The sequence below is a fragment of the Toxotes jaculatrix genome, chromosome 17 (genome assembly GCF_017976425.1).
Source record: "Toxotes jaculatrix isolate fToxJac2 chromosome 17, fToxJac2.pri, whole genome shotgun sequence".
Lineage (NCBI taxonomy): Eukaryota > Metazoa > Chordata > Actinopteri > Toxotidae > Toxotes > Toxotes jaculatrix.
The window spans coordinates 8,427,002-8,451,421 of record NC_054410.1 but is presented as its reverse complement, the minus strand read 5'-3'; the positions used below and the strand labels follow the sequence as shown (position 1 = coordinate 8,451,421).

At 42.3% G+C, this 24,420-nt stretch overlaps 1 protein-coding gene across 4 annotated transcripts in view; it reads right to left on the bottom strand.

Annotated features, from left to right (window-relative positions):
- Nucleotides 1–1,287: 1,287 nt before the first annotated feature.
- fermt2 (FERM domain containing kindlin 2) overlaps nt 1,288–24,420 on the bottom strand; it is a 38,291-nt gene continuing 15,158 nt past the window's right edge. The window contains exons 4-17 of one of the 4 annotated variants that reach the window (XM_041060820.1): nt 18,127–18,255; nt 15,584–15,616; nt 13,644–13,869; nt 13,352–13,454; nt 13,086–13,193; nt 10,558–10,692; nt 9,869–9,918; nt 9,173–9,297; nt 8,912–9,018; nt 8,607–8,825; nt 5,751–5,771; nt 4,576–4,700; nt 4,322–4,463; nt 1,288–3,812 (exon numbers count right to left, since the gene is read on the bottom strand). In XM_041060820.1, coding sequence (XP_040916754.1) covers nt 3,639–3,812; nt 4,322–4,463; nt 4,576–4,700; nt 5,751–5,771; nt 8,607–8,825; nt 8,912–9,018; nt 9,173–9,297; nt 9,869–9,918; nt 10,558–10,692; nt 13,086–13,193; nt 13,352–13,454; nt 13,644–13,869; nt 15,584–15,616; nt 18,127–18,255 — 1,697 coding nt within the window. In that variant the 3' untranslated portion in view covers nt 1,288–3,638. The remainder of the gene's footprint in view (nt 3,813–4,321; nt 4,464–4,575; nt 4,701–5,750; nt 5,772–8,606; nt 8,826–8,911; nt 9,019–9,172; nt 9,298–9,868; nt 9,919–10,557; nt 10,693–13,085; nt 13,194–13,351; nt 13,455–13,643; nt 13,870–15,583; nt 15,617–18,126; nt 18,256–24,420) is intronic. The other 3 variants (XM_041060821.1, XM_041060822.1, XM_041060823.1) reach the window with 3 other exon arrangements.

Here is a 24,420-nt window from a genome sequence, read left to right as displayed (position 1 = left end):
TGTGCTTGAAAAGCTTTCTTGGAAGTTACTGCTGTCAAACCTGCTGGTTGAAGTGTCGGATTGAGACCCATCTTCAGCAAGAACTGGATATTCTTGCAGAACTCAATTCATTGTTCCCACTGCGATGCTGCACACCTCATCTGACCTCACAACCGACTGGAAGGTGGATACAAGTTCACAGGCTGCTGTAATGTGGTGCCAACTGTTAATGATGCCAATTTAACAGATGATTTATGCAAATGAGATGAGTCGATGTTCATTTTCAGCTTTACAAAGCCTAAAACTGTTGGTTTTTATTCCACCAACAAGAGGAAAGAGAATCACCATCACAGTATCACTGACACTTCATGAAAAAGGAAAATGAACAGTGTTTGATGATTTGTCCATTAGAGGTCTTTTGTTTGCAGTTAATTGTCCTCCCTTCCAGGCTGACCTCATCTTGTCTCACGCTATTGTCCAGCCTGTGTAAACTGTCACTTGTACTAACAATCATCATCTTCAACATCTTTCTAAAAGCTTCCTTGTTTAACCCATGCTGCATTTACCGCCATTCTACACGACGCTACAGTGGACATCAGGGGGTGTGAGCAGCTCCGCAGTTATCATGGCCACTAACACCTCCATATCCCAGCTGCTCAGCAGGTGACAGGACAAATGTGCGCCATGTCCACTGCAGGGGAATGGGCAAAAGCCTGCAAATAGACAGACTGTCTGCAGGCGTTCTCTGATCTAATCTCCTGCTCAATCTGGCACTGGGTTTCTGCTGGGATGCCAGGTAAACATGTCGGATTTGGGCAAAGAAACCTTTGGAAAAGTTTGGAACGTAGTGAGGATGAGACTACAGGGGGAAAGCAGGGGAGAACAGATTGTTGTACACTGCCCTCTGATGGAGAGACGTAACCAGTGCACGATGTGTGTACAGTGTAGAAGTAGTGTGTCGGTGGATTTGCAAGATTTTCAGTTTGAGACAAACCTTTCAGCCTGATGTTTGCACAAATTTTGCAGTCTTTGTTCTGTTACTGTACAGTATATTATCGTCTTTCTCTCAACCATTGTGGTTTCTTTTCTTTATCTTATTTTGATGCACCTTTTATTATAATCTTGCACAATAGGTCATTGATGTTGACTTAACATTATGTTTCATAGTCATGGAATTCATTAAGTCAACAGAGTAAACTGAGCTTTCAGCCACATTTCGTGGGCCTCCTCAGTGGATTAAAACAGGCAATGTTTTCAGCATCAACCGATGCACCATCTTCGCGAGAATCAAGGACAAAATACGCTGAGTTTAAATAAAAATTACTTTATTTTTTTTTTAAAATAAATGCATTTTTACAGAAATCAGAGCAGCAGGACATGCACCGCTGCTCCCGACACTGGAGGCAAACAAAAACATCAGAGAAAACAAAACAAACTAGGCTTGATTTTCTCTTAACTCTGTTCATTTTTGCTGATCTGTCTCAAACTCCAGGGTCTAAACAACGTGGGTCTCCTTCATATGGGCATAATTAAATGGCACACTTCAGTTGTGACAAAACCAGACAATTAAGTGAAGTATTTTTAAAAAGGCGCAGAGCAAATCTGCAGCAAAACGCAGTCTAAAGAATGAGCTAAAAAAGCAAATGAGGGCCAAAGATGGTCAGTCACAAGTGGCAGAAGAGAAAGCAGAAAGTCAATAAAATTAAGCAGTATTGCAAGAAAAAAGATGACGTTGAAAAGGCATACGTATCTGTATTTTAGAAAAAAATATATAATATGTACTCGACAAAGATCTTCATCAAACCTGGAGTTTGAGACTAGTGTTATCTTCATATATATTCATATATATCTTCATCTGAAAACTCAGTAAGACCACAACATAAGCAGGCACAATTCTGAATACTACACATGTTGACAGATGGCTTCCCCCCTTTTTTTTCTGAAAGGAAAAACTTCCAAATCCCCAAAAAGCAGAAAAAAAACTGTACAATTCTATAAAACGTTTGTGTTTTTACATTAGTTACAAAAAATAATACTTTATTTACTGATCCTTCATATTGAGGACAGAAGAAAAAAAACGTTTGCATATTCATTCTTCAAACTCTGTGACCTTTTGCTGGTGTGTAATGATAAAAATGATAATAACAACAATAATAATAATAATACTATACGGTGTGAGAAACAGAATGGCAATAAAGTCAAAGCTGGTACAAGGGAGTAATGATCCCTTGTGTTATGTAGTGTACATGCACTAAGCAATGAGATGTCAGGGGTTTCAAATGTGGATGGGATTCAAAGCATGCTGCTGTGATTCCGCTTCATATAACTGTGGTCAGAACAGCAGCCAAAAATACATTTGGCAAAACGTTAATGCACTTTGGCACATCATTGCTAAATGCGCACTTGCAGGTCAGAAGATGAAGGAACTTTGCGAAAACAGTAGACTGCTCAAAGTTTGGAAAAGATGATGGACATTTTGAAAAATCATTTAGCTTCTTGTTGAGTCTTTAAAATTTTTTTTAAAAACACCCATAAAACCTGCCAATGGGATGAGACATTTTAAATAAACATGCACACACTCTGATAGCTTGTGACATTAGCGATCTACCTTGGTTCAACATCCCCACCAGGCAAAGTTTTTAAAACACTAAATGGACACCAAACACCAGACTAAATGACTTTTTAAGATGTACATTTTTGCAGCTAGGATGTTTAGGTCAGCTGGAAACAAACAGGACACTCACCTCAGCGCACTGAACTGTAGCGTGTATTCAGACTTGCTCACTATCAGCAGTCTATTAAATATAAAACAAAACTCAGGCTCTCAATGTCACACCTGTCAGCTAATACAATGAGAATTCAACGGAGAAACTGGACTCTCCAGCTCTGAAAGACAACAGACAGCAAAAGCAAAAGGAAATTTAAAAACAGCTTATTCATAAACAGGACTGTTTACTGTAGAAGTGCTTACATGTGATTTCAAAAAGATTCAACCCTTCACAGAATGGATAGGATGTACGCTGCTGTTTACAGATACCCTTTTGACTGGACTGTCTAATTAAGTCCATCTTTTAGGATAAATAATCAGATATAACCGTGGGTATCTGTGGCACTATATCACAATATGTTTTAATGACAGTTTGATGTTAGCTCCTTTAGTCCAGTTCTAGAAGAGAGAGAGAAAGAGACAGCGAGACAAAGAGTGAAGGGGGGGGTCTTTGGGATTAAACGTGGAGTTTGATTGGTTTTAGAGGGTAGTCATGGACGTAAGTTGATGGCCATCAGTCCAGGAGGAGAGCAGGCAGGTGGTCGCAGGAAAACAGGCAAATGTCCCGGTTCAGGTTTGTGTAACGCTTCTGCTCAACCACAGGAGTTAAAGTTCAGAGTTCATCTGGACTGCATTCACCACAAATTAGTGTTGTAACAAATGACCTTGTCGGCGTTAATGCAAAACAACTATAACAATAAAAACGGTGTCAGCATGGCAACGGCTGTGCTGTTCTGGACTCTGCAGCACAGCTCCAAACAATTAAAAAGACTGAGAAATAGTAGAATAAAATAAACCCATACAATGTGGTTACACCCACCCGCCCCACCCCCACCACTCCCCTCCTGGGCCCCTGACCTACAATCGTTGACCCCTGGTTGCTCGGGGCAGCTCAGACCCAGCCACTGGTCAGCTTATAGAACATCTCTTCATCTAGAGACTCGTTCTGGTCCTTGGCACGCGTGGACAGGAAGATGTAGCCACCAATGAACTCGTGGACCACCTTACAGTCCACCTCGGCACAGATGAAAGACAGACTGGGCTCGTCTGCAAATTCCACCGTCACCTGAGCACACAGAGCGGAGCACATCACATCAGTCATGCTTGATAATACCTGGCGAAATGTAATCATGTTTTGTACTGCAGACGATATGATGCACAGTACTGTAACTTAGTTTGGTACTGACGTCCAGTGTTTCCCTGAATTACTTTTGATAGTGTCCAGAGAAAAGGTGCAGAGTCTATTATGACCATGCTACATGGTCAGTTATCCACAGAAAAAGGAAATATACAGCAACAAACTGGCCACAGAAATTTTATGTAGATCACAAAACTGTGCTTCTTGATGGATTTTGTCTATCAGACTTTGTGCAGCTTCATCTGAAGCCATAAAAGGCTTCATACATTTTTTATATATGTTTTTGTATATGCAGTAGTACTGTCCAAGACCTGTTCCTTTTAGTTGACTGATAGTTTCAACTCTCTGATGGACTACAGGATGTAATGAAATAAAAAGAATGTAATATATAATGGAAAGCTAACACGCCAAATTGTAATTTTCTATATTCTCCCTACCATCTTGATCTCCCAGTTGACATTCCACTGTTTCATATTGCTAAAGCGCCAAGTCTTAATGGCATCTCCAGTGCTGGCATCCATCCGGATCAAGCGGTTATAAGTGATGCCGATCAGCTCCTCCCGCTTTCCACCCTGGAACCTGCAGAGAAGAAGAAGAGAATCCAGAGTCCAGAGTGTGGGTAATGGAGATAAAAGTATAAAGACACATCAGCAATTTACTGAACAGCTTTGTCAGCTGTGACAAAACCTACTTGGCAAGGAAATGAGTGATTCCAAACTCGGGCAGGGACTGCCACGCCTGAATGAAGCGCATCTTGGCCTCGATGAGACTCATCTGGGCCACATTCTGGTGGGCTTCAAGGATCCGGGCAGAAATCTGAGAAACACACAATCACAAACATTATACTCTTAACAATTCAGTATGCTCCCACCATTTGAGTCCCCCCACAACACTAACACATTCCCCAAAGTAAACAAATGTATCCCATCACCACACTTAAACCACCCAATGCACCCAGATCCACACACACACAGTCACCCAAAACATAAACAAACAGTGTCTAACTCCATAGTTAGCGCACACAGTGTCAGCCAATAACCAGAGAGCTGTCACAGTAAAGATCTAATTCACACAGTTAGAGAATAGACAGACAAACAAATATAAACCTATGAGCACCCTGGGGAGCCAGACTAAGGTTAAAAAGCCAAGGGAAGCGTTCAGTCTGTGTAAATGTGCATGCACGTGTGTGTTCCCCTGCTGTTCTTAAACCCTTTTTTTTTGAAGTCCTGCATTTTATTGACTAATTCAAATGAAAGAGAAGTGTAAGACATCCAGAGCGACTTAACTGGCTCAGATGAGGATTCTTCCATTTCTTTCCTTAACTGCTGACTACTTTCTAAAGCATGTTAAAGAGCTATGAATACATGTTCCCTACCCTCTTGATAAGCACTAATTAAATTCATGAGAGAAAAGTATGAATATCAGCTAGACCTGAAATGAGTAATCCATCTCAGTGAACAATATTTACCTTCAGCACATTTCTAGTCTCTGCTTTTCACATGGCTATATTATACAGATATGAATTGAAATCAGTATCTGTCTGAAGGGTAAAAACATTCAAAAACACATTAAAGTTTGTCTGCTTGTCCCTACCAGCTATGTAAACAAAAATACAAACACAATACAGATACCCCAGTGCTGTATCAATAGAGTTATGTGTCATGTGCTCGTCTTATGGTCGCCAGAAAACATGAGGGAACATACAGAAAACAGAGAAATATCCAGAAGGACTCCATCTATTCTACCATGACTATCAGCCACTATGTTGTACAGCTACGTACAGTTAGGTGAAGTGTTCAGAGCTGAGACAATCATGCACATATCTAAGGTTCTGAAGGCACCCAGTGGACACACAACTCAACTTACCAAGTCCCTGATATAGCCTGGCTGAAGAGGGGAGGTGGGGATGGGAGGAGGACACAGAGGAATGAAGGAGATGCACAGAAGGAGAGAGAAAGAAATATTGGATAAAGAGAACAAGCAAGTAAGATCAATGTTGAGGGAAGAAAGAGACAAAATAACAAGTAGGAGACCATAACTGTAATAAAAGGAACAAAGCTGGAAGGGGGGGGTTGGAAATCTAAGGGTCATGCAGTGTTTGTCCACAACAGGGAAAGTACAGCAGCAATCAGACAGTGTGTAATGTATACAGTTCAGGTTTAGATCATGTCAGTTTATTCTTTGCAGGCTTTCACAACAGGCCATTAGAGGAATCACACTGCTTCTCTGCAATTCCTCTTTCATCCACAAGATGGTGATATGTACCAGGCAGAACACTTTGGAAGCATGAAAATGTAGGAGTGCCATGTCTCCAAGCTCCAGGAGTTTATTTTTGTGACTTAATCATTTGCTTTCTCTTATGTAAATGTATAAATTTGGCCAGAGCCTACTCTAGGACATATAATTCTAAAATTCCTGAGTGTGTGTGTATCCGCTGGGAACTGCAGCACGGAAGTCTCCTAGGACAAATCTTGCCACAGGAAGTCCAGTTTAAAGGAGATGGGGAGGGGTAGCAGCTGACTGAGAGCTAACGGGCTTTTCCCAGACAGTTTTCCCGCGCAGCATTCGCAGGCACGGCTCATTTCCTGGTGCCCCACACCCACTACATGAGTACATGTGTGTGTGCGTCCATACAGGCACATACACATACTGTATATATGTTACTACTCTTTCATGTTGTGCCTGGGGACGCCCCCTATCAGACTGGGTTTGAGAGTGAGATTGGACTTGGGCCAAAAAGAACCACAGCCCCAGACAGACAGACAGACAGACACACACACACCCTGCTGGGGTTATACTGTTAGAGATTACAAGCCCTGGCCCCTGTTCAATTTATCATGGAGTTTGTTTTTTGTTTTTTTTTTGTCTTTCATAAAACAAGACAACGGCACTGGTGTCTTCTGTTCATTTTCCAAGAAAAATGGGTCAGAGGACAGTGGACTTCGACATTTGAGCAGCTAATCATTGTAACCTAGTTAAGACAACTATTGTTGTCAACAACAGCTCCCATGAGGTCTTGATAGCACACATAGGGTTCATGGGAGCTGCCATGGAATGCTACCAAAATTATTATAGCTTTAACTTTATTTAAGTGATGAGCTCCAAAAATGAAAGGAACAAAAAAAAAAAAAAAGTACAAAATACAAAGAACCAAAGGCTAGACAAACAACAGCTAACAAAGAACTGGACCAGGACTTCTCTCTCTTTCAGTCCAACACACCGACACTCCACAGGTTGGCTGGTCTTGATGTGGTTAGCGTTACATTATGCATTATGTGATTTGCCTTTGTAAAAGTCTTTGCAACTTTGACGTCAACATGAGTTGGTCATTCTTGACGTTTGAGGAACAGGCCTTTCTATAAGAGACAGTGAATCAATTTCACGTTATTGACGTCAGCTATTTTTTAAAGGCTTTCCTGACTAATCCAAAAGGGGATAAAGTGAGACATGAGAGAGAGAGAGAATGGAAACTTTATTTGGTACTTCTGTAAATCTGAATAGTTGGAACTTCTACCTGTGCCTTGTGCTCAGTAGGGCCGTGTCATGTGCACGTTTTCTGTATATATCATAGTATACTATTGCAGCCTTCCATCAAAAGTACCCGCAACATCCAGATTCAACAAGCAATGCTCATGCGGCACTGACAGAACGCAAATCTTCTTTCAGTCATGTCATTATTTTCTGTTCCAATACTATTTCATTCAATTTTAACAGCTAAATATGAAACACAGCCCTCTGAATCTTTGTGATGAACCCCTTCTCAGTAATTCTCCTTGAATCCTTCCTCTCTTGCTAGACATCCAATATATTTCAGGCTATGTTCCAAATCATTTATGAGTCATCACTTACTGTACCAACATCCCTCTTAACATCTCTCTGACCCCTTAGCAACATCCTACATTTCACCCACAACAAAACCAGACTGAATGAGAAAGCTATGGTGAGGCAAACCATCCCTCCCTTCCTCACCCATCTCCAAATAGCACAGCCATGGCGGTCGTGTACTCAGCTGTTCCAGTGTGCACACACCAGCCTATAGCTTACATGCAAATCCGCTGAGCACATTGTAGAATTTTCCTAACACTTACACAAAGGTTAATTCATTCTTAGCGTTTGAATTTTACACCTGGTTAAAAAGTTTGCTTCGTTCTCTGCGTTTTGGCCACTCCCATAATTCAGATGAAATAAATCCTCACCTCCATACAAGATGAGTATCTAGAGGTTGAGTGATTGAGATCTCTACCCTTCCAGTCCTTTTGTCTACAAGCACAAAGACCTAGAGGCAAGGTAAAGTATCTGTTACAGTCTAACATGAGCAGCACTACTGTAAGTCTACTACTTGGGGTGGTTTGGACGTCTGCTGTCCTGGTTTCCCCTCGGACAGAGAGGGGTGGGGAAAGGGAACACAGGGAGAAAGAGGAGAAAAAGACGGGGGAGTAGAGGGAGGCTACATTCCAATGCAAGACAACCCTGATGCCAGGAGGCACCCATCTGGGAAGCATCAAATGCTGTTCCATCTAACTCCACAACCGACTCATCAAACAAGTAAACAACCCCCCACAACACAACACGCATTAGGCCTGATAGTTAGTTACCTTCTTCTGTCTCTTTCCGATGACACAGTTTACCTTCCACATTGCTGTAAATAGACCTCACAATACAGTCTTTGAGTCTTTGTGTTAAAGCTCCCTACAGAAATACTGCATGGCCTGCATAGCTTACCTGCTTGTTCTTGTACTTCTTCAGATAGCGCGGGGACACCAGGCATTCTGGGTTGATATCGGTGGTGATCGGCTCAATGAACTGAGGGTCTGGGTTCATGTGCTGCATCTTGAGGAAGGACAAAATGTTCTGGACTTCCAGGTTGTACGAGCTGTCAGCCATGGTCTTCCCTTTGGAGGCTAAGCGACATGCAGCCATCCAGTGGGCGTACTGCTTCTCCTGGAAAAGAAAGTCAAACGCTAATGATTAAAAACCTGTCAAAGCACAAGAAACTGTAGTAAATGGTTCAGTAAATTCAGTCTTACTGTGTCACACCGAAGCCAGATCTCATTCATGCCATCGGCCACAGGGATTAGCAACTTGATGTTGAATTTCTGACCCGAGATGTTAACATCTGGAGTTACCTCACAACCTACACATGTGAAGCCACGGTGCAGAGCGGAAAAAAGAGGTCAAAGGTCACACTCATTCTTCAGATACGCCACCAAAGACAACATACTAAATTCTTGCATGGGCATGAAATGACTTTTTTATGTGTTTCTATGTAAATGTATGTGCATCTGCACCTCTAAGATTCATTTGGTGAGCAGGTGTCCCATGTGACTCCTCTTTACTCTTGTAACAGGAAATTGTGATATCCTTGAATGTGCACCAGTACTGCTTATACCCCTTCAGCGTCAGTTTCTTGGGTCTGGAAAAAATATATCAGACAGACATGACATGTCATACTTCAGATAAAAAAAAGAAAAATACCCATTTTCTTTATTAGTGGTAAAGATAAAGAGAAAGAGTGGGGGAGGGGCGATCTTAAGTGAGTAGAAAAGGAGGGGGGTAGCCTTAAGTGCAAAGTCAGCAAGGTGAAAAGGAAAGGAGCCAGCATTGGACATGAACATCTCTTGATATCATACCCCCCCGATGGTTTATACATTTTATGAGACAACCACCCCAGGGGCCACCTGTCCGTCAGCAAGGGCTTAAAGCCAGAACTCAATATGGTTCAAAATATGCTTGGTCCAACTGTAATCATTCCAAAAAAATCAAAGTGCAAGATCAGCCTGCAAATGTCCTTTGGCAACCAACCTGGTCTATTACACTGATGCAAAACAGGCAACAGCTCTATTATTTAGCCAGAAAATATTACTTCTTGGTTCTCTGATAGATTCAACATCTTTTGAACGCACTCATACACAGTTGTTACACACAGTGTTTTTGATAGCACTGAAAGTAAACGTGGCATCGTGTAGTTCTGGATGTAGACTCACTTGAAGACTTTGACATAATCAGCTAGCTCAGGAATAGATGTGATGTCACCCTAGGAGGAAGGGAAAAAAACTCTGTTAGTTTAAGCCCAGAAGATTTGAATATAAAAGAATAAGAACATGTTTAAACATAACCAAAACAATGACTTCAGGATCAACTTCGCACATTTTCAACGTCATTATTCAGTAGAGTATTCTAAAGACGACGTGTTATGTAATATCTCAAAGCTCAGTTTCCTCTGATAAGCTGTATAAACTTCACTTTTCAAGGCAGGGCTGTTGTAACAGTACAGATATATATTTTCAGCTTAACTATATAAAATGCAGCCTTTGTGGGGTTTGGATAAGTGTCAAATATCTCACACCCCCAGCTCTTGGTCATATGCAGTCTTTGTACATAACTGTGAAATTTTGTACTTCCAGTCAATTTCATTGTTTTCTTGTTCAGTGTGCACTGTCTGTGTAGGTTTTGTGCCGCTGTTTAATACAACTGATGAAAGGAGACTTCATCATGTTACAGTAGAGAAACAAAGGACCAAACATATGCCAAGCTTTTGCAACTGAGAGAAAAAAATCACATAATGAGATTGGATTAAAAAAAAAAAAAAAACTTGGACAAGCCCAGTACGTGTAACCCATACACAAAAAGTATTTCCTACAGTGAATGTGATGATGTGGCAGTGTTGTCATACCAGTGTGTTGGACGTCTTTCCTCCCTCCAAAGTGATCTCCAGGTCTGACAGGGCTGCATCCACCTCATCCACCTCCTTCTCACTGTTATTCATGTGGTTGTCTGAAGCCATGATTGACAGCTTGTTGATGTGGTACTGTGGAAAAGAAAAAGATGTACCAGTGAAGCAAGTTTTTAATAACATTTAAGCACTTTATTTATTAGGCCTTCCAGGTGAGTCTCAGAAAGGGACTTAACAAAGTAAAGGAAGAGGGAGAGGGAGTAGTGAGACAGACTTTGCAAGCAATTGTTAGCTACTCCAACACCTTCGTCAACAGTTTTGCTGATTTCCTGTTATGTGTGCTACTGATGTGTAAACCCTGCAACTTTGTATTATAAAAGGAAACTGGTCTGTGATAATTACCATATAAATACTTCAAGACTTGTTGGCATTTATATTAGCAAGTGGTGCCAGTATGCACCATTTTACCAGTGATGGAGCAATGTCTTTAAAGATGAGGAGACTAGTTTCAGGATGAGGGGAGAAGGAGGTGATTTGTGATGATGATTCCCTGAGAAAAATACGTGGTACGTTTTAGAAAATGTGTTCTCAGCACATCTTTGAACTGTAACAGCCTATAAATTGTTTTTACTGGGAACACATGCTCAGCTGGGCCAATAGGACGTGATGTGTGCGTTCTCGTAACAATGCAGACACCACTTCGTCAAGGGGGGGCCATTCCTGATAACCTGACCATGGTTTCCTCTTAGCGTGAGTCACAGACACTAAATACAACTTGTTGACAAATGGTATTTATAATGTCAACCCATCACCAACCCCCCACCAATATATGAATGAACAGCTGTCGAGAGCGAGAGAGAGATACAGAGGCAGAGTTTGAGAGCGACACGTGAGGCTTTAGCCAGCTAGGGTTGCAGAATGTGGGACAAAGGGCTCTTGATGACACTCCATTCCTCCGCCTCTTCCACTCTGAGAGTTTTTTCAAATTTGCAACACTGATGGGCTTTTTCCTGTTTGTGTGTGTGTGCGAGAGTAGATGAGGGCATATGTTTATCTGCTTAAGTACAACCTGTGCCCCAACTCTTTCCCCTGAGTAGCATGTCTATGAGGTCAAATGCTGTTCTTGACTCCTGATTACCTCATTTCTATGTACTGCCAAAGAAAAACGTCCAGGTGATAGCATACTAGCGCAAGCCAGCAGCATACTGGAAGTGGACAGTCATGGGTCTTTATTTAGACCCTGTGTTTCCACTCTCAACAGTGAAACCTATGCCAAAAATGCTGAGCTCATACTACCCAGCTGAAACACAGTAGTAGCTACCAAAGTGCTAACAGACAGGTAGCGACAGTGTAGCTGCCAGTCTAAACACCCAGCTCGGATTAGCATCTCTCTCAGGAACAGTAACAAGAAACCAGTTAAGCGTAATTATAACCGGCCTGATGAAACACAACTATCACCTTAGAGTGTAAAAGGGCTTTTAGAGGAATGTGAGCAGGTCTATGAGATGGTGTCTTGCTGGGGTGGGTGGTCTTGGGCTGAGGCACTGGGTCCTGTGGACCAAGATGCTCTATAATTACCCTGGGGGTGAGGACAGGGTGGCGTCCTCAGGTCTTGGCACCCACAGTTTATGAGGGTCAGAAATAGCAGGGGCACCACCCCCAGACTCAAGGGGGCAACCACAGGGGCAAAAGGGGCTCACATCTGTATATCACTTCCACTCTTCCCCGTTAAACCCACTCTTGCCATTTCTCTTTCTTCTGATCTTCCTCTAAATCTGTTTCAAAAGATACTGTGCATCTGATGTTATCAATATCTTTTAAGTACAGGCCAAAGCAGCTCTGTGGGAGTGGCCCCAAGGTTTGAAGAAATTACTTGATTGCATGAAGCCTTGGCCTTGTATACAAACATTCTTGAAATCCCCTGGTATTACTGAGGGAATTTATAGTTAGAAGAATACAGTGCTGGGATACTTACAGGTTACCATATATCAATAAAACTAATCAGAAAATTAGAATATAATGTTTCAATGTCGTATTTTTATTTCTTTGTCATGATAACTCACTAGGCGTTTCCAGGCGATCAAAGTAACACCACTCTGTCTAACTAAGATAAGTCCATGAATGTCCTTAAAGATAACTGTAATTAATTATTTAAAAAGGACTTTTTGATTAAAAGCCTAATCATCCCCTTTTTTACACTTTTTATGAGTCTGAAATAATGTGAACTGACTGATACTGAAGTATATGGAGAAGCCCAGTGGGAATCTGTGTGATAATGCCTGCTTCTCATTCTGCAACAATGTACAACAGCCAAGTTTTAGTATGCTTGCAGCAGCAGAACTGGCAGCCATATGGCTCAGCTCCGGGCTGGAAGCCCATCTAATTTATTAGCTTGTGGTTAAGAAGGAAATGTGCCCATTGCCCAATGAAAAGAAGAATGCAGGACTTTAACTTTCAGACCCTGACAAAACAATGCTGAAACAGGAAAATTAAGATCAGGCACGGACGCAAACACAGAGTCTTCTTACCTGCAGGGCAGCAAACATCATCATTTCCTCCTCCGTGCACTCAATTTCCTCCAGCAGGATAGCCCACTTCGCCTGCTCATAGAGCTGGTTCACTCGGATGGCATCATACTGTGGAAACATACAAACAGTAAAAAAAAAAAAATGCTGTCTCACAGTTTGATACACACAGGATATCACTAAATCTGATGAAGCAAAAGTTGAAGGTCTCAACAAATGCCCCAACTGACTGTAAGGTAAAGTTGTACGGCTTTGTCTGGGGGACGTACCTTAGGGTTGAGATCAAAGAAACTGTGGTATTTAAACCTCAGCAGCAGCACCTCATTCTCCTTCACATCCTGCTCCATCAGGGACCTGGATGAGTCCAACCACCTGTATAGACAGTGAATGGGTCTAGTTAGAATACAACATCTTTTAAATCCGTCTCTCTATGGAACAAATGCCTCTTGCAACTGTTTTGATAAACTGCACAGCTCTAAAATATTTGACAATCCACCACAGTATTTCTGACTACAAGCAGTTTAACCAAACCACACAACCACTAAGCAAAGTTCATCTCACCCCTGGTTGATTTTGGCTTTGTCCAGCAGGGACTGGGGCTTGTAGAGTTTCACCAGGATGTCTGGTGAGGAGATTGGCTGGCTGACAGCGAGGATGCTGGGATTGCCTTCGGACAAGGGGCTGTCCCCGAACCAGGCGGAGGTGGGCGACAGTGGGCTGCCGTCCCTGGAGTCGTAGGTGGGGGTCATGGTCTTGCTGTACAAGCCTGGACTGGAGTAGATGCTCCCTGAAATCACACAGTCATCAGTTAGTTCTTGTAGTGCAAAAGTTGAAAGAGTAAGGATACACACAGCATATTTATCAAATTAAGATTATTTCATTTTTATGTACATTTTTCTTTAGACAATCCAATTAAGTGCACATTCACAAATAGATCATTAAAAACAGCATCAGGAGAAAAAGGGTGAACACTTTTCAAAAAGCACACACACTTGCAGCCTAGCCAGGCCAGCTAGCGGTCAACAACACCATGTGACTACCAGCCCACACTTTGCAGATGAGTGACTTCAACAATGTCCTCCTGCTGATGGCGGGATTGATGTGGATCAGCATGCAGATGATGCAGTACATGATCAGGGTCACCCACTTACTCACAGTCAAAAAACCTGCAGGAATGCACTGCACACAGCAAACTACTGCGTAACTTGCCACAGAGAGGAGAGGGGGAGCGCAAAGATATGGGAGGAGGATGCATGGATTACAAAAACATGTCAGGTTGGGCAAAAAAAAAAAATCCAAAACATAGCTGTAAATTCAAATCTTCAATACATTGTCAAAATATTTGAAAAAATGATTTATTTGTATATTTATGTTTTAGTTTTTCAATTTTGGATTTTGGCTACAAACATAAGCAAGCCACCAAAGTGAAGCTGTTTGTATTTCCTGTTGGCTGGCCTTGTGGAGTATTTTTGTCCCCACACCCCTCCATTCCCTCTTTCCCTCTGTAGGGCCTAGGTCAAGAAGCAACACTGGCTAAACCACTAAATCCCTTCTGAAATCAGGAAGTGGGCTTGGTTTGTGTTTGTGAGTGTGCACGCGTATGTTTGTGTTTGCGAGCTGGGGGTCATGAGAACAGGGTGCAAGCTATGGCCACCCATCCCTTGTGCGGGGGAGTGTTTTATTCAGTGATTCTTTCAAGGTTCTTCCCTAATGCGGAGTTCATCGGGTCAGGGAGAGTACTCCCATGTCCCGCAGGGTCTCCTCAGGAATCCCAAATATCCAGAGAGACCATGTATAAGGTGAAAGCTGGCAGCCCATTAAAAACACAACTAGGCCTCCTCCATCCTGTTTACTAACTCTCCAATAGAGGCGAAAAGGCACAAAGAATGTTAACATGACTTGACTCCCTAATGCTCCCACACTGGTGATTCGTAGAAGGCTTAGATGGAAGGAGCTGGACCACCATGGGATGTTGAGACTAGAAGTAAACCATGAGAGGGTTCATAATGAATAAAAGTGTTTCTGGTAGATTCAATTTTTTTCACAAAGGGTCTGTGTGGGCTGTTGGTTGTGGTATGTTTGTAAGAACATGATAACTGTTCTGATTTATGAACTTCTACATAATGTATAGCAAAAACGTCCACTAATAATTTATTTATGACCATCTGATTAACCACCACTCTCAAGGGGCAGAAAGTGATCAGCTATCCCTGCAAGACAGTCAGCAGGCACAGTGAGCAGGCCTGGAGTAGCTGTAAGAAAAAGTGAGCTCTGAGCTAATTTCTAATGGGAGGCAAAGCCTTTACATCATGTGACCATTCAAATCAGCTGGCTTCCTCTAGAGGAGCAGTCAGGTGACTTGGCTTCTAGTCCCAAAGGTTACAGATGTCATGTGACCTCAACACTCCAGCTGTGGGGGGGTGAAGGGTAGGGAGAAAGGGGTAGGCAAGGGTGAGGAAGCAGTGCTGAAGAGTAAAGGACAGAGGAAGAGGAAAGCTTACCTTTGACAGGTCCGATGTATATTACCTCAGAGGCTAGGATGACAAGAGAAAGAGTAAGAGAGAGAAAGACAGGAGAGGAGTGGAGGAAAGGAACGAAACGGGAAACAACATCAAGTGGACAGATTTAAGATATTGAAAACTCCACAAGGACAGGAGGAAACAGAGGAGAAAAGACAAAAATAGAGAAATGCAAGAATGAGGAGATCCGTGGCATTTCCATTGGCACTGCCAACTGCTAGCCTCTGAGTGGATGACTCAGTTTACCCTTTTTGCAGAGGGAGATCACCCTGGCATGACTAGTGAGGTTCTGTCGTTTCCATCCACCCATTCATAGCCATCCAACGCAGCAGGACTGATTGAAAGCCCAGACAAGGCGTTGGTCATCGTGACCCAGCCCTGCATGTATAAACTGCAGCACAAATATAAAGTGCTGGCTGTCTTAGGTATGTCATTCTCCACGCTGACAGGAAAGATAATTAGATACAACAGGCACATCAAGACGTGGTGGGTCCAGAGGAAACCATGGCATTGGTATCATGGGCAACATCATGGTTCTCAGTCTGAGTCACAACAACAGCTGAGGATTAGTAACGTGGTTTTGCTACCAAAATGACAGATTCCATGGGACACGACGTGAGTGTGCAGACAGACAGGGGTCATGGAGTTTCCTAAATGGTAACGTTAAAGATGGAGATTGAGGTTTTGGAAAAGAATACCAGTCTTTAAGTGGAAATAATTGGTCATGTACAGCTTATGACCAAGTGTTCGCCATCTACCCACATCATCTGCTTCTTAGGTCAGCGTCACCTCACTTTATAGACTACGTACTCTATACTGTATATATCTTAGTTACTATATAATTATATAGAGTTTCTTTTTCGGTTACTTATTTGTTTTGCCAGCACTGTCAGTTACAAACAAGTTACTGGAAAGACGGCGATGCAAAGGCCGTTCCTTTAAATATCAGGTACTTGGGAAAAAAATTGCTAGAAAATATAATTAAGGCTGCAATTAAACATTATTTTCATTATCAGTTAGTCTTCTGATTACTTTCCTGACTAATCTTTAAAGTGTAAAAAAACAGCTCCCAGAGTATAAGGCGATGTCTTCACATGTCATGAGTTGTCAGACCAGTGAAAAGATTAATGGATTGTCAGAGTCGTTGCAGATGTGGTGTGGACTATACAGGAACTTCTGGCTGCACAGAAGAGGGCTGTGATTCTGATTGCATCGCTGCCTCTCTGCAAAGCCTTGTGATTCCTATCAGGAGACCTGGGTTCAGAGGCCAACCCTTCCCCACGAGGGACAAAAAAACGCCTTACAACTTGGCCATGAAACACACTCTCTCACTATAGCATGTGATCAGATAGGGAGGACGACAGGAAGTGTGTGAGTGTTTGTGTGTGTACTCACACACAAGTGAGACACACAGGGAGAGTGGTGACAGTAAACAGATTCTGCACATTCCTGTTGAAATTCTGTTTTTCTGCACCACCTAATAGTGTGACCACAGTCGCCCACTGGGAACAAAATGCATCTATACCAGAGGCATCAACACAGCACACCCCTCAAATGTAATGATGCAACTTTGGGTGTGACTATCATGTGTTATGTTCATAAAAATGAGCTATTACTGAAACAGTACTTTATTTTCTATCAGTCATATTTCTATCCATGGGCATACGCTGCAAACAAAATCTCCATGTAGGCAGAACTGTTTCAAGACTACAGGAACCGTAATGCTTCACCAGGTTCACAATGACTGTTCAGGCCTCCCTACACTCACACAAGTGTTTATATGTGCGTTGAGCTGAGTCTAAGGAGAGAGCAGATGGACTGAAGGCCAGAGCAGAAGAGCCGAAACCGCACAAAGAGTCCATTCACCCTGTCTCATAGTGTTAGCAGTTTTGCTTAATGCTAACTCTGTGACAGCGGTATGGACTGTTTTGTTCTGCTCCTCCCCGCTCACATGGTTGTAACTCTCCCATCACTGGCGGAAGGAGGGAGGAGGGCCAGTATAGCTGCAGTCGTGTAGCCTGGTTTGGGTTTAAAATGGCAGCGTGACCAACTATGTGTGGAATCTCAACCATTCTTCGTCCTCCCTGCCAAGGAACAGGGAGCCAGGGTTGTAGATCCCATGCAGGCCTCAAACTCACACATTCATATTTGGTCATTAGAAGCAGGGTGCAGCAATCTGGAGTTATCTTTCTCTTCGGTTTCAAACCGCAAGAGCAATCAGACACAAAAAAAGAACGGAGGACTGTCCACAGCAATCAGTGGAACCTGTTATTCAACCTGCTGCTTGAGGGAAATGAAATTATTACTTTACAATATGAAATGCAAAAATAAAACTCAAAGCACCATAATTACTTCAAAGTAGACCTGAACCTAAAAAAAAAATGCAAACTTTGGCTTAGATTTGTATAAACCCATTCTTCAAGTTCATGTAGAACATGAGTAATCCAGCTGGAAAATACTGTAACAAATGCTCTGAAGCCATACGTGCTTCATTTCCACATAGGAGTTATTGTCCATCAGCTCACCTGATCCAGGGGTTAACAGTGGACCCTCCAGCTCCAGATCATCCTCCTCAGCCTCTTCCAACTTTTTCTTCTTCTTCTTGGGATCACGGGGCTTACGCAGTAAAGATAGCTCCTCTGGGTGGCGGATGTCTGGAGGGAGAGAGAGGAAGAAAGTTCATTTCATGTCACATAAACATAACCTTGACTAGCAACAAAGCCAAGGCAATCTTAACACCAAGAGGTGGACAGGTTTTGATGTCATAAAGTTACTAAGAACATAGTGTAGTTTGTTTTTTTCAACTGCAGGCTTCAAATATAAAGAATATATAAAAAATAAAGAATATAATCTCTCCTATAGGCCATAAACAACGTGCAGAACCTGTACAGTAAGTGAATACTGGGAAGCTAAACTGAAAAAAGGTGAGAGGAAAAATGGAGAAGGAGTAAGAGAAAGCAAAGAGATGGAGGAGATGGGTAAGAACTGTAGACAGCTGTACACAAGAGGGGTGGAAAATTGCAAATCCCTTTTCTCAGGGCCCCAACAAATCTTGCTTTAACTGAATCCAATCCCCAACTCAGACAGGGCAGACACAACCTCTATCTCTGTCTTACCCTCCTCCCTTTGACTATTCCTCAGATTTCAGTTGCTGTTGGTGAGTAGTAGGACAACACAGCTTTCACAAAAACAGAAAAAAACTTCATCCCTGATACTAAGATATTGTAAATGAAGTAAACAAACACATCTTAATTCTCTGTGTGCATAAATGGAAGAGCTTTGTGCAAGATTCCAAACAGTAAGATACCACACTGAACATAATGACTAAAACAGAGCAGCTTCCCTCCCCCGGCTTCTCTCCCCTCTTTCCCCTCCTTCCCTTGGGCTTGGAGACCAGGGAACCATCACTCAGCAGCAGCAATGATGTTTTAAGATGGGCTTGGGATGGTTCGGATCCAGGGGGGTGAGTCGGCCAGAATGTGTCAGGACTAGAATAGATGGAGCTAGTCTAGAGGCAAGCACATCTGGATGCTCAGCTGGATTTGGTTTTGTCAAGGATTCCATATAAATTAAGAAGGGAGCTGATATTTGAGAGCCTTATTTCATTATTTTCAGTTTGTTTTGTGCATAACTGTTGTAAAAATGTTCATTTTCTCATAGACGTTGCAATAAGTCTCCCTTCATTTTTAAAGATGAAGGATTGGAAAGGTGTTGCAGACTGATTAAAGAGGTTACTGAGGGGGCTGTGGATAGCACGAGCATAAGGGGAGAGAGAACGTCTTGGCTTGGTGAGAAAGCTTGTTTGGTTTGTGTAACTAAAGCAAAAGCATTCCAGGAGTTTTAAGAACTACCAGATGGGAGCTCACCCTCTCTCGCTCTCGCTGCCTCCCTCCCTCATTCCAGCTCTGCAGCAGTGGTGGAGCACTATCCCTGTGCCCTTATACAGCCATGTGAGTTGCAGGCGTGCTGCCGAGCTTTAGCCCCACTGAGCTGTGCAAGGAGGCCAATGCACACAGTAAAGCGTGTATCAAACTGTTTATGTATGTAGGACTCTTGTCTTTTGGTGAGGCATTGCAGAGGCATGTGGCATTTTACTACCAAGTCGCTTTAACTGTTCATCCTTCTGACCTCATTGTCAACACTGGAAGCTTATCCATAGGGTAAATATTGGCAAAGCTATTGAACAAGACGCAATAATAAATGTGGCACTATTGCTTCCTAGCATAGATTAATATTATAACCCTCTATAGAGCAAATGTGTGGCTCAAAAGCAGCGATTCTGGTCACTAAATCTGTATTTAAACCGTTACTCAACATGGAAAAACTATTTTCTGTGACAGGTTTCGAGTCCATTATCAGAGGAGAAAATGAAAAAATAAACGTTCCTGTAAAAGCAATATTTTAGACCCCTTAACTGCATTACTGTGACTAGGCATGTGGGAAATGGGTGGGTGGGGTAAATAAATTGACAGACATGCTTTTTTTTTTTTTCCATCACTCCCATGAAGGGAGTAGAGGTGTAGCAGATACGATGAACATTTCATGCTTGCTAAAGTATAAACACCATCAAAAATATGGAGATGAAGAGGACGAAAGCACGCTACGAAGAGAATACAGAAACCGCTTCACTAGTATTTTTCTCAGACGGGCAATCGTTACAGTCCATTTCTGCTGACATACTCAGTTGAGTGGTGAATTGTATGTTTATAGAGATAATTTAAGAATCATGATCTAGTGGGAAAGACTGCTCCTACACTCACCGCATACTTGTGGCCAGTGTCAGGATGAGGAGGAAGGGTGAGTGATGGTTAGAGTGCTTACAAAAGCTTGGTTGATTTCCAGCAGAAATGACACCTTAGACAATAAGACCCCAATCTTCCATCCTGCAGACTTGTGGCAGTAACCAGGCCTGGGGCCAGAGGAGATGGGTTGACTGAGAGCCAGCTGGGCTTGCAGGACCTACTCCTTGGAACGAATGATTCACTGCAGTGAGTAAGGCCAGCCGCAGAAGAATCACAAACACCGTCACAGTCTAATTTTACAGCACTAAAGTTTACAGTACAAACAGATGGAGACCCTACATGGACAAAAAAATTAAAGAGGAGTGATTTCACCCTCTGTTTTCCCCTTGCATATTTCTCACTGTTATGAAGAGGTACTTTTTGGACTGATCAATACTTGGGAACACTAAATCAAGCATTTGCTCCAGGGAAGACTAAATAAAATGAAGAGTAAGACATTACTCATACAGTCTTAGTCCAAACGGATCATAAGGATGCCTGTGCTGTGGATATTTCATGTTTTAGGAATTTGGCTGGCGATAAGTTGAAGTGAAGTTCAATTTTTGGCATCAGAAGTGAGTCAAATCATATTTTAATTCACTACCATAAAATGAGGCACACAAAAATGATCACTTTTACTATGTTTCACTCCAATTTTAAGGACAAACAACACCAACTAATGTTAATGGCCTGGAAGTAGTGTCAGAGGTTTTCTTCATCTACCCGACAGGGGGCTAAAAAGGTGCTAAAAGGCCACTCAAAAAGGATAATAATGCACTTTAATTTAGGAGCTGGAGCTGAGGCCACACCATACTCCTCCTGTGTTATGACAACAGTGGCCAGCACACTCGGGCCAGTCAAGCAGACCACAGGTTGATGGGCCATAAATCTGTTGGACCAGAACGATGAAGCAACAGTCCGACACAAATTCAGAAAGGTTTCTGGAGGACAAGGCGCCCTGACCAAACACTATAATGTGCCTTCTCAACTGTCAACATACTCCTTCACAGCCATCCTCCTGTGCTCTCCATGTCCCGCGATATTGGCACACACCCTCTCAATCACTTTCCTTTGCTGCTTGGTCATTCATTTCCACCTCCAGTCATTTATTTGACTCATTGTAATGTTTCGGAGAAGTGCTGACAAAAGTTACAGTACTGCTGCTCCTTCCTGTATCTTCCAGAGAATGGTATTTCCCCACACATGGAAGCAATGGAGTTCTTACTTTAAAAAAAAAAAAAAAAAAAAAAAATTATTAAAAAACAGACCGCTTAAGTGGAGCAGCCTGATACTTGTTACCCTGAAGTGGTGCTTCGCTGAGAGCAGCAGCCTGATTTTGTACCACCTCAGACTCTCAGGTCCACAGTCATGTGTTAGTCAGTTGTGAAGAGTACATTTTGTGTGCTGGTTCACAAGAAGAGTAAAACAGCCTCCTGTTAGAGGGAGGAGGTGTATGTGTGTGTCTAATGTGTTGGAAGTGACTCCAGGTTGTCTAGACAGGACAAGCGCTCATGTCTGACTTTGACTCTTCACTAGGCAAATTACTCTTTACAAAAGCCAGAGGAACCAGTTCAGTGACATTCTTTTTTTTTTCAACTACGGACCTGACTTCTGCATTTCATGCAGCATTTTATATCTGAAATAATTAATTGATTATTTGATTTGTTGTCAGAATTAAAAATGTAAGTAATTTATCAAGCAAAAAAGCCAAGTATTTGTACATCCTGGCTTCTCAAATGTGAGAATTTGCTGCTGTTCTCTATATTAAGTTATTGTAAAGTGAATTTTTTTGGATTTACAGCTCTTGGTCAGACAAGACATCTCAATTATAATATATATACACTATACTAAACTATCATAAAAAATAAATGAATTAATAAATAATGAAAATAACTGTTGCTTGTAACCCTAAAGCATTTGCATGGGCTGTAAACTGGCACCATAACTCAACAAAGATCAATATCTGAGACAATCTTCGGACTCCAAAAAGCACACAAAAGTAGGTTCCGAGAATTTCACAAACTGCTGACAGAGTTCAAAAATGTTATCTTGCAACTAAAAGTGGAAAATCCCTAACGCCTTTTCTTCACTATCAAGTAAGCAGTGCAGCACAGGATGTAAGAGCTGCCAAATGGAAACAGAGGTCAAAACAGGAGAGAAACTGAGTAATTTTCATCTATTACAGTACATTGACCTTTTGCTGAGTCCTCTCCTTTCTCAGCCAGCCCAGATGGACTGTGTCTGTGTCAGGACACAGCTGCCATGGACATGGGAGAAGTACAGCAGTGATAATTGGTTTTATGCTTTTTACTTAAGAGGGTTACGGTGCTTTTATTTATGCTTTGCTCCTGTATGGGACACTCACTGTCAGAGTTTGAGTTGTGCTAAACAGACTGAAAAGCAGACCAAAGTCTGAGGTGAAAACATGTTAATATTAGAAAATAACAGAATGTTGACAGCATAATATCATTCTGAAACTGTGGAGCATAACACGAAAAATAAACTTTGGAGTGGGTGGAAATAAAAACAGCCAAATAGTGCACTGGAGGACTAAACTCGGAACTTGTTTTGGAACAGGAAATAGCTTCTGTGTGACCAACTGCCTGGACATGCCAGAGCAAAGAACACCTCCAAATAAATTAATATGATATCAAGACCTGGAACCAATGGTGAGCTGCTCATCACTGAAAAAATCTCAACTGTCTATCCAGTATCTCGGCCTCTCCCTTTCCGCTGTCTGGAGCGAAGGCCAGTTGGACAGGCCTTGTCTCTCCCTGTCCCCTCTGATTCTCTATGCTATGCAGCTCCCAGGCAGTCAGCAGAAAATATGCGCAGGAAATTGTAAAACTCAAAGTTGCCCAGATAACAAAAAATGAAATGCTTCCAGGCCAGACTAGCTGTAAGTCAGCTAAGTCAGCTGTCATACCATCAGATACAGTTAAGAGCTTCCCCACTGTTCGTTTACCTTAAGTTCTGCTTTTTGCAAGCTATAATATGCAGAGACTCAAATGCAACAGCAGAAACATATCACACAAAGGGGCCCTTTAAAACCACCAATGGCTTGCAACATCCTGGCATGCGCCAAGTCAGCCAAAACCAATTTGTCCTGAATTTCTGTGAAGCTGAAATAGATTTATTACAAACGCATCAGACATATTCCTAACAAGGCCTGGCTGAGACAGAGAGGCTAAAGGCCTCTACTTTCAAAAACAACTTCTTTGTATATTTGCACTCAATAAAATGTGCTAAATCTGCTATTCATTTAGATCCCTTAGCCATTAAAAATAAATAAATAAATAAAATGCTCCATTCCTGCAAAATTTGAAACAAGGTCGAGTGCTACCTGTAGAAGCCAATAAAAACAGGAGGACTGCCACTGCAGGCCCTGATCCTGTCTGTTGGACTCAGTGCAGTGACAAAATCACAACAGGTGTGCCATGACCCTGCCTGATGGAAGGATTTTTATGGGTCTGGGTTCTCCAAACTAAAATCCCACTGCAGACAGTGACCATGAGTCAGGAGCAAGTGGCGAGTTCTGAGCCCAGGAAAAGTGGGTGTTAGCAGGTCAGGGTCACCAGGGTCCAGTGCATGAACTCTGACACGTCTCTGACAGGACAGTGTGGTGCCAGTGATGGAAGACATCGATAGTGTGTGTGTGTGTTTGAGACCCTTGGGTATTACTTACACCGTGGGGGACAGTTAAATTTGGAACTGATTTTAGTAGAAGAGTAGGTAGGTAAGCCAGAGAGTGAGCAAGGGTAAGAGTTATTTACGTGTACATGAATTTGTACTTTGGTGTGTGCCTGTGTTACGAGCCTGAGACAGATTGATAATCTCTGTTTACTAAACATTACTGTAAGACCGATGGAGCCCACGTTTCAAGGACACAACCCCAGAGCTAACAGTTGACTACCAGTCAGGAGACGTGACTCTGGTACGCAGAGCTCAGAGTGTGTTTAATAAACACAACAAATTGCCAGGGACAAAAACAAAGTGAGAGGAAGGATATGATTAGCTTGGTTTGATGTAAAACATTTC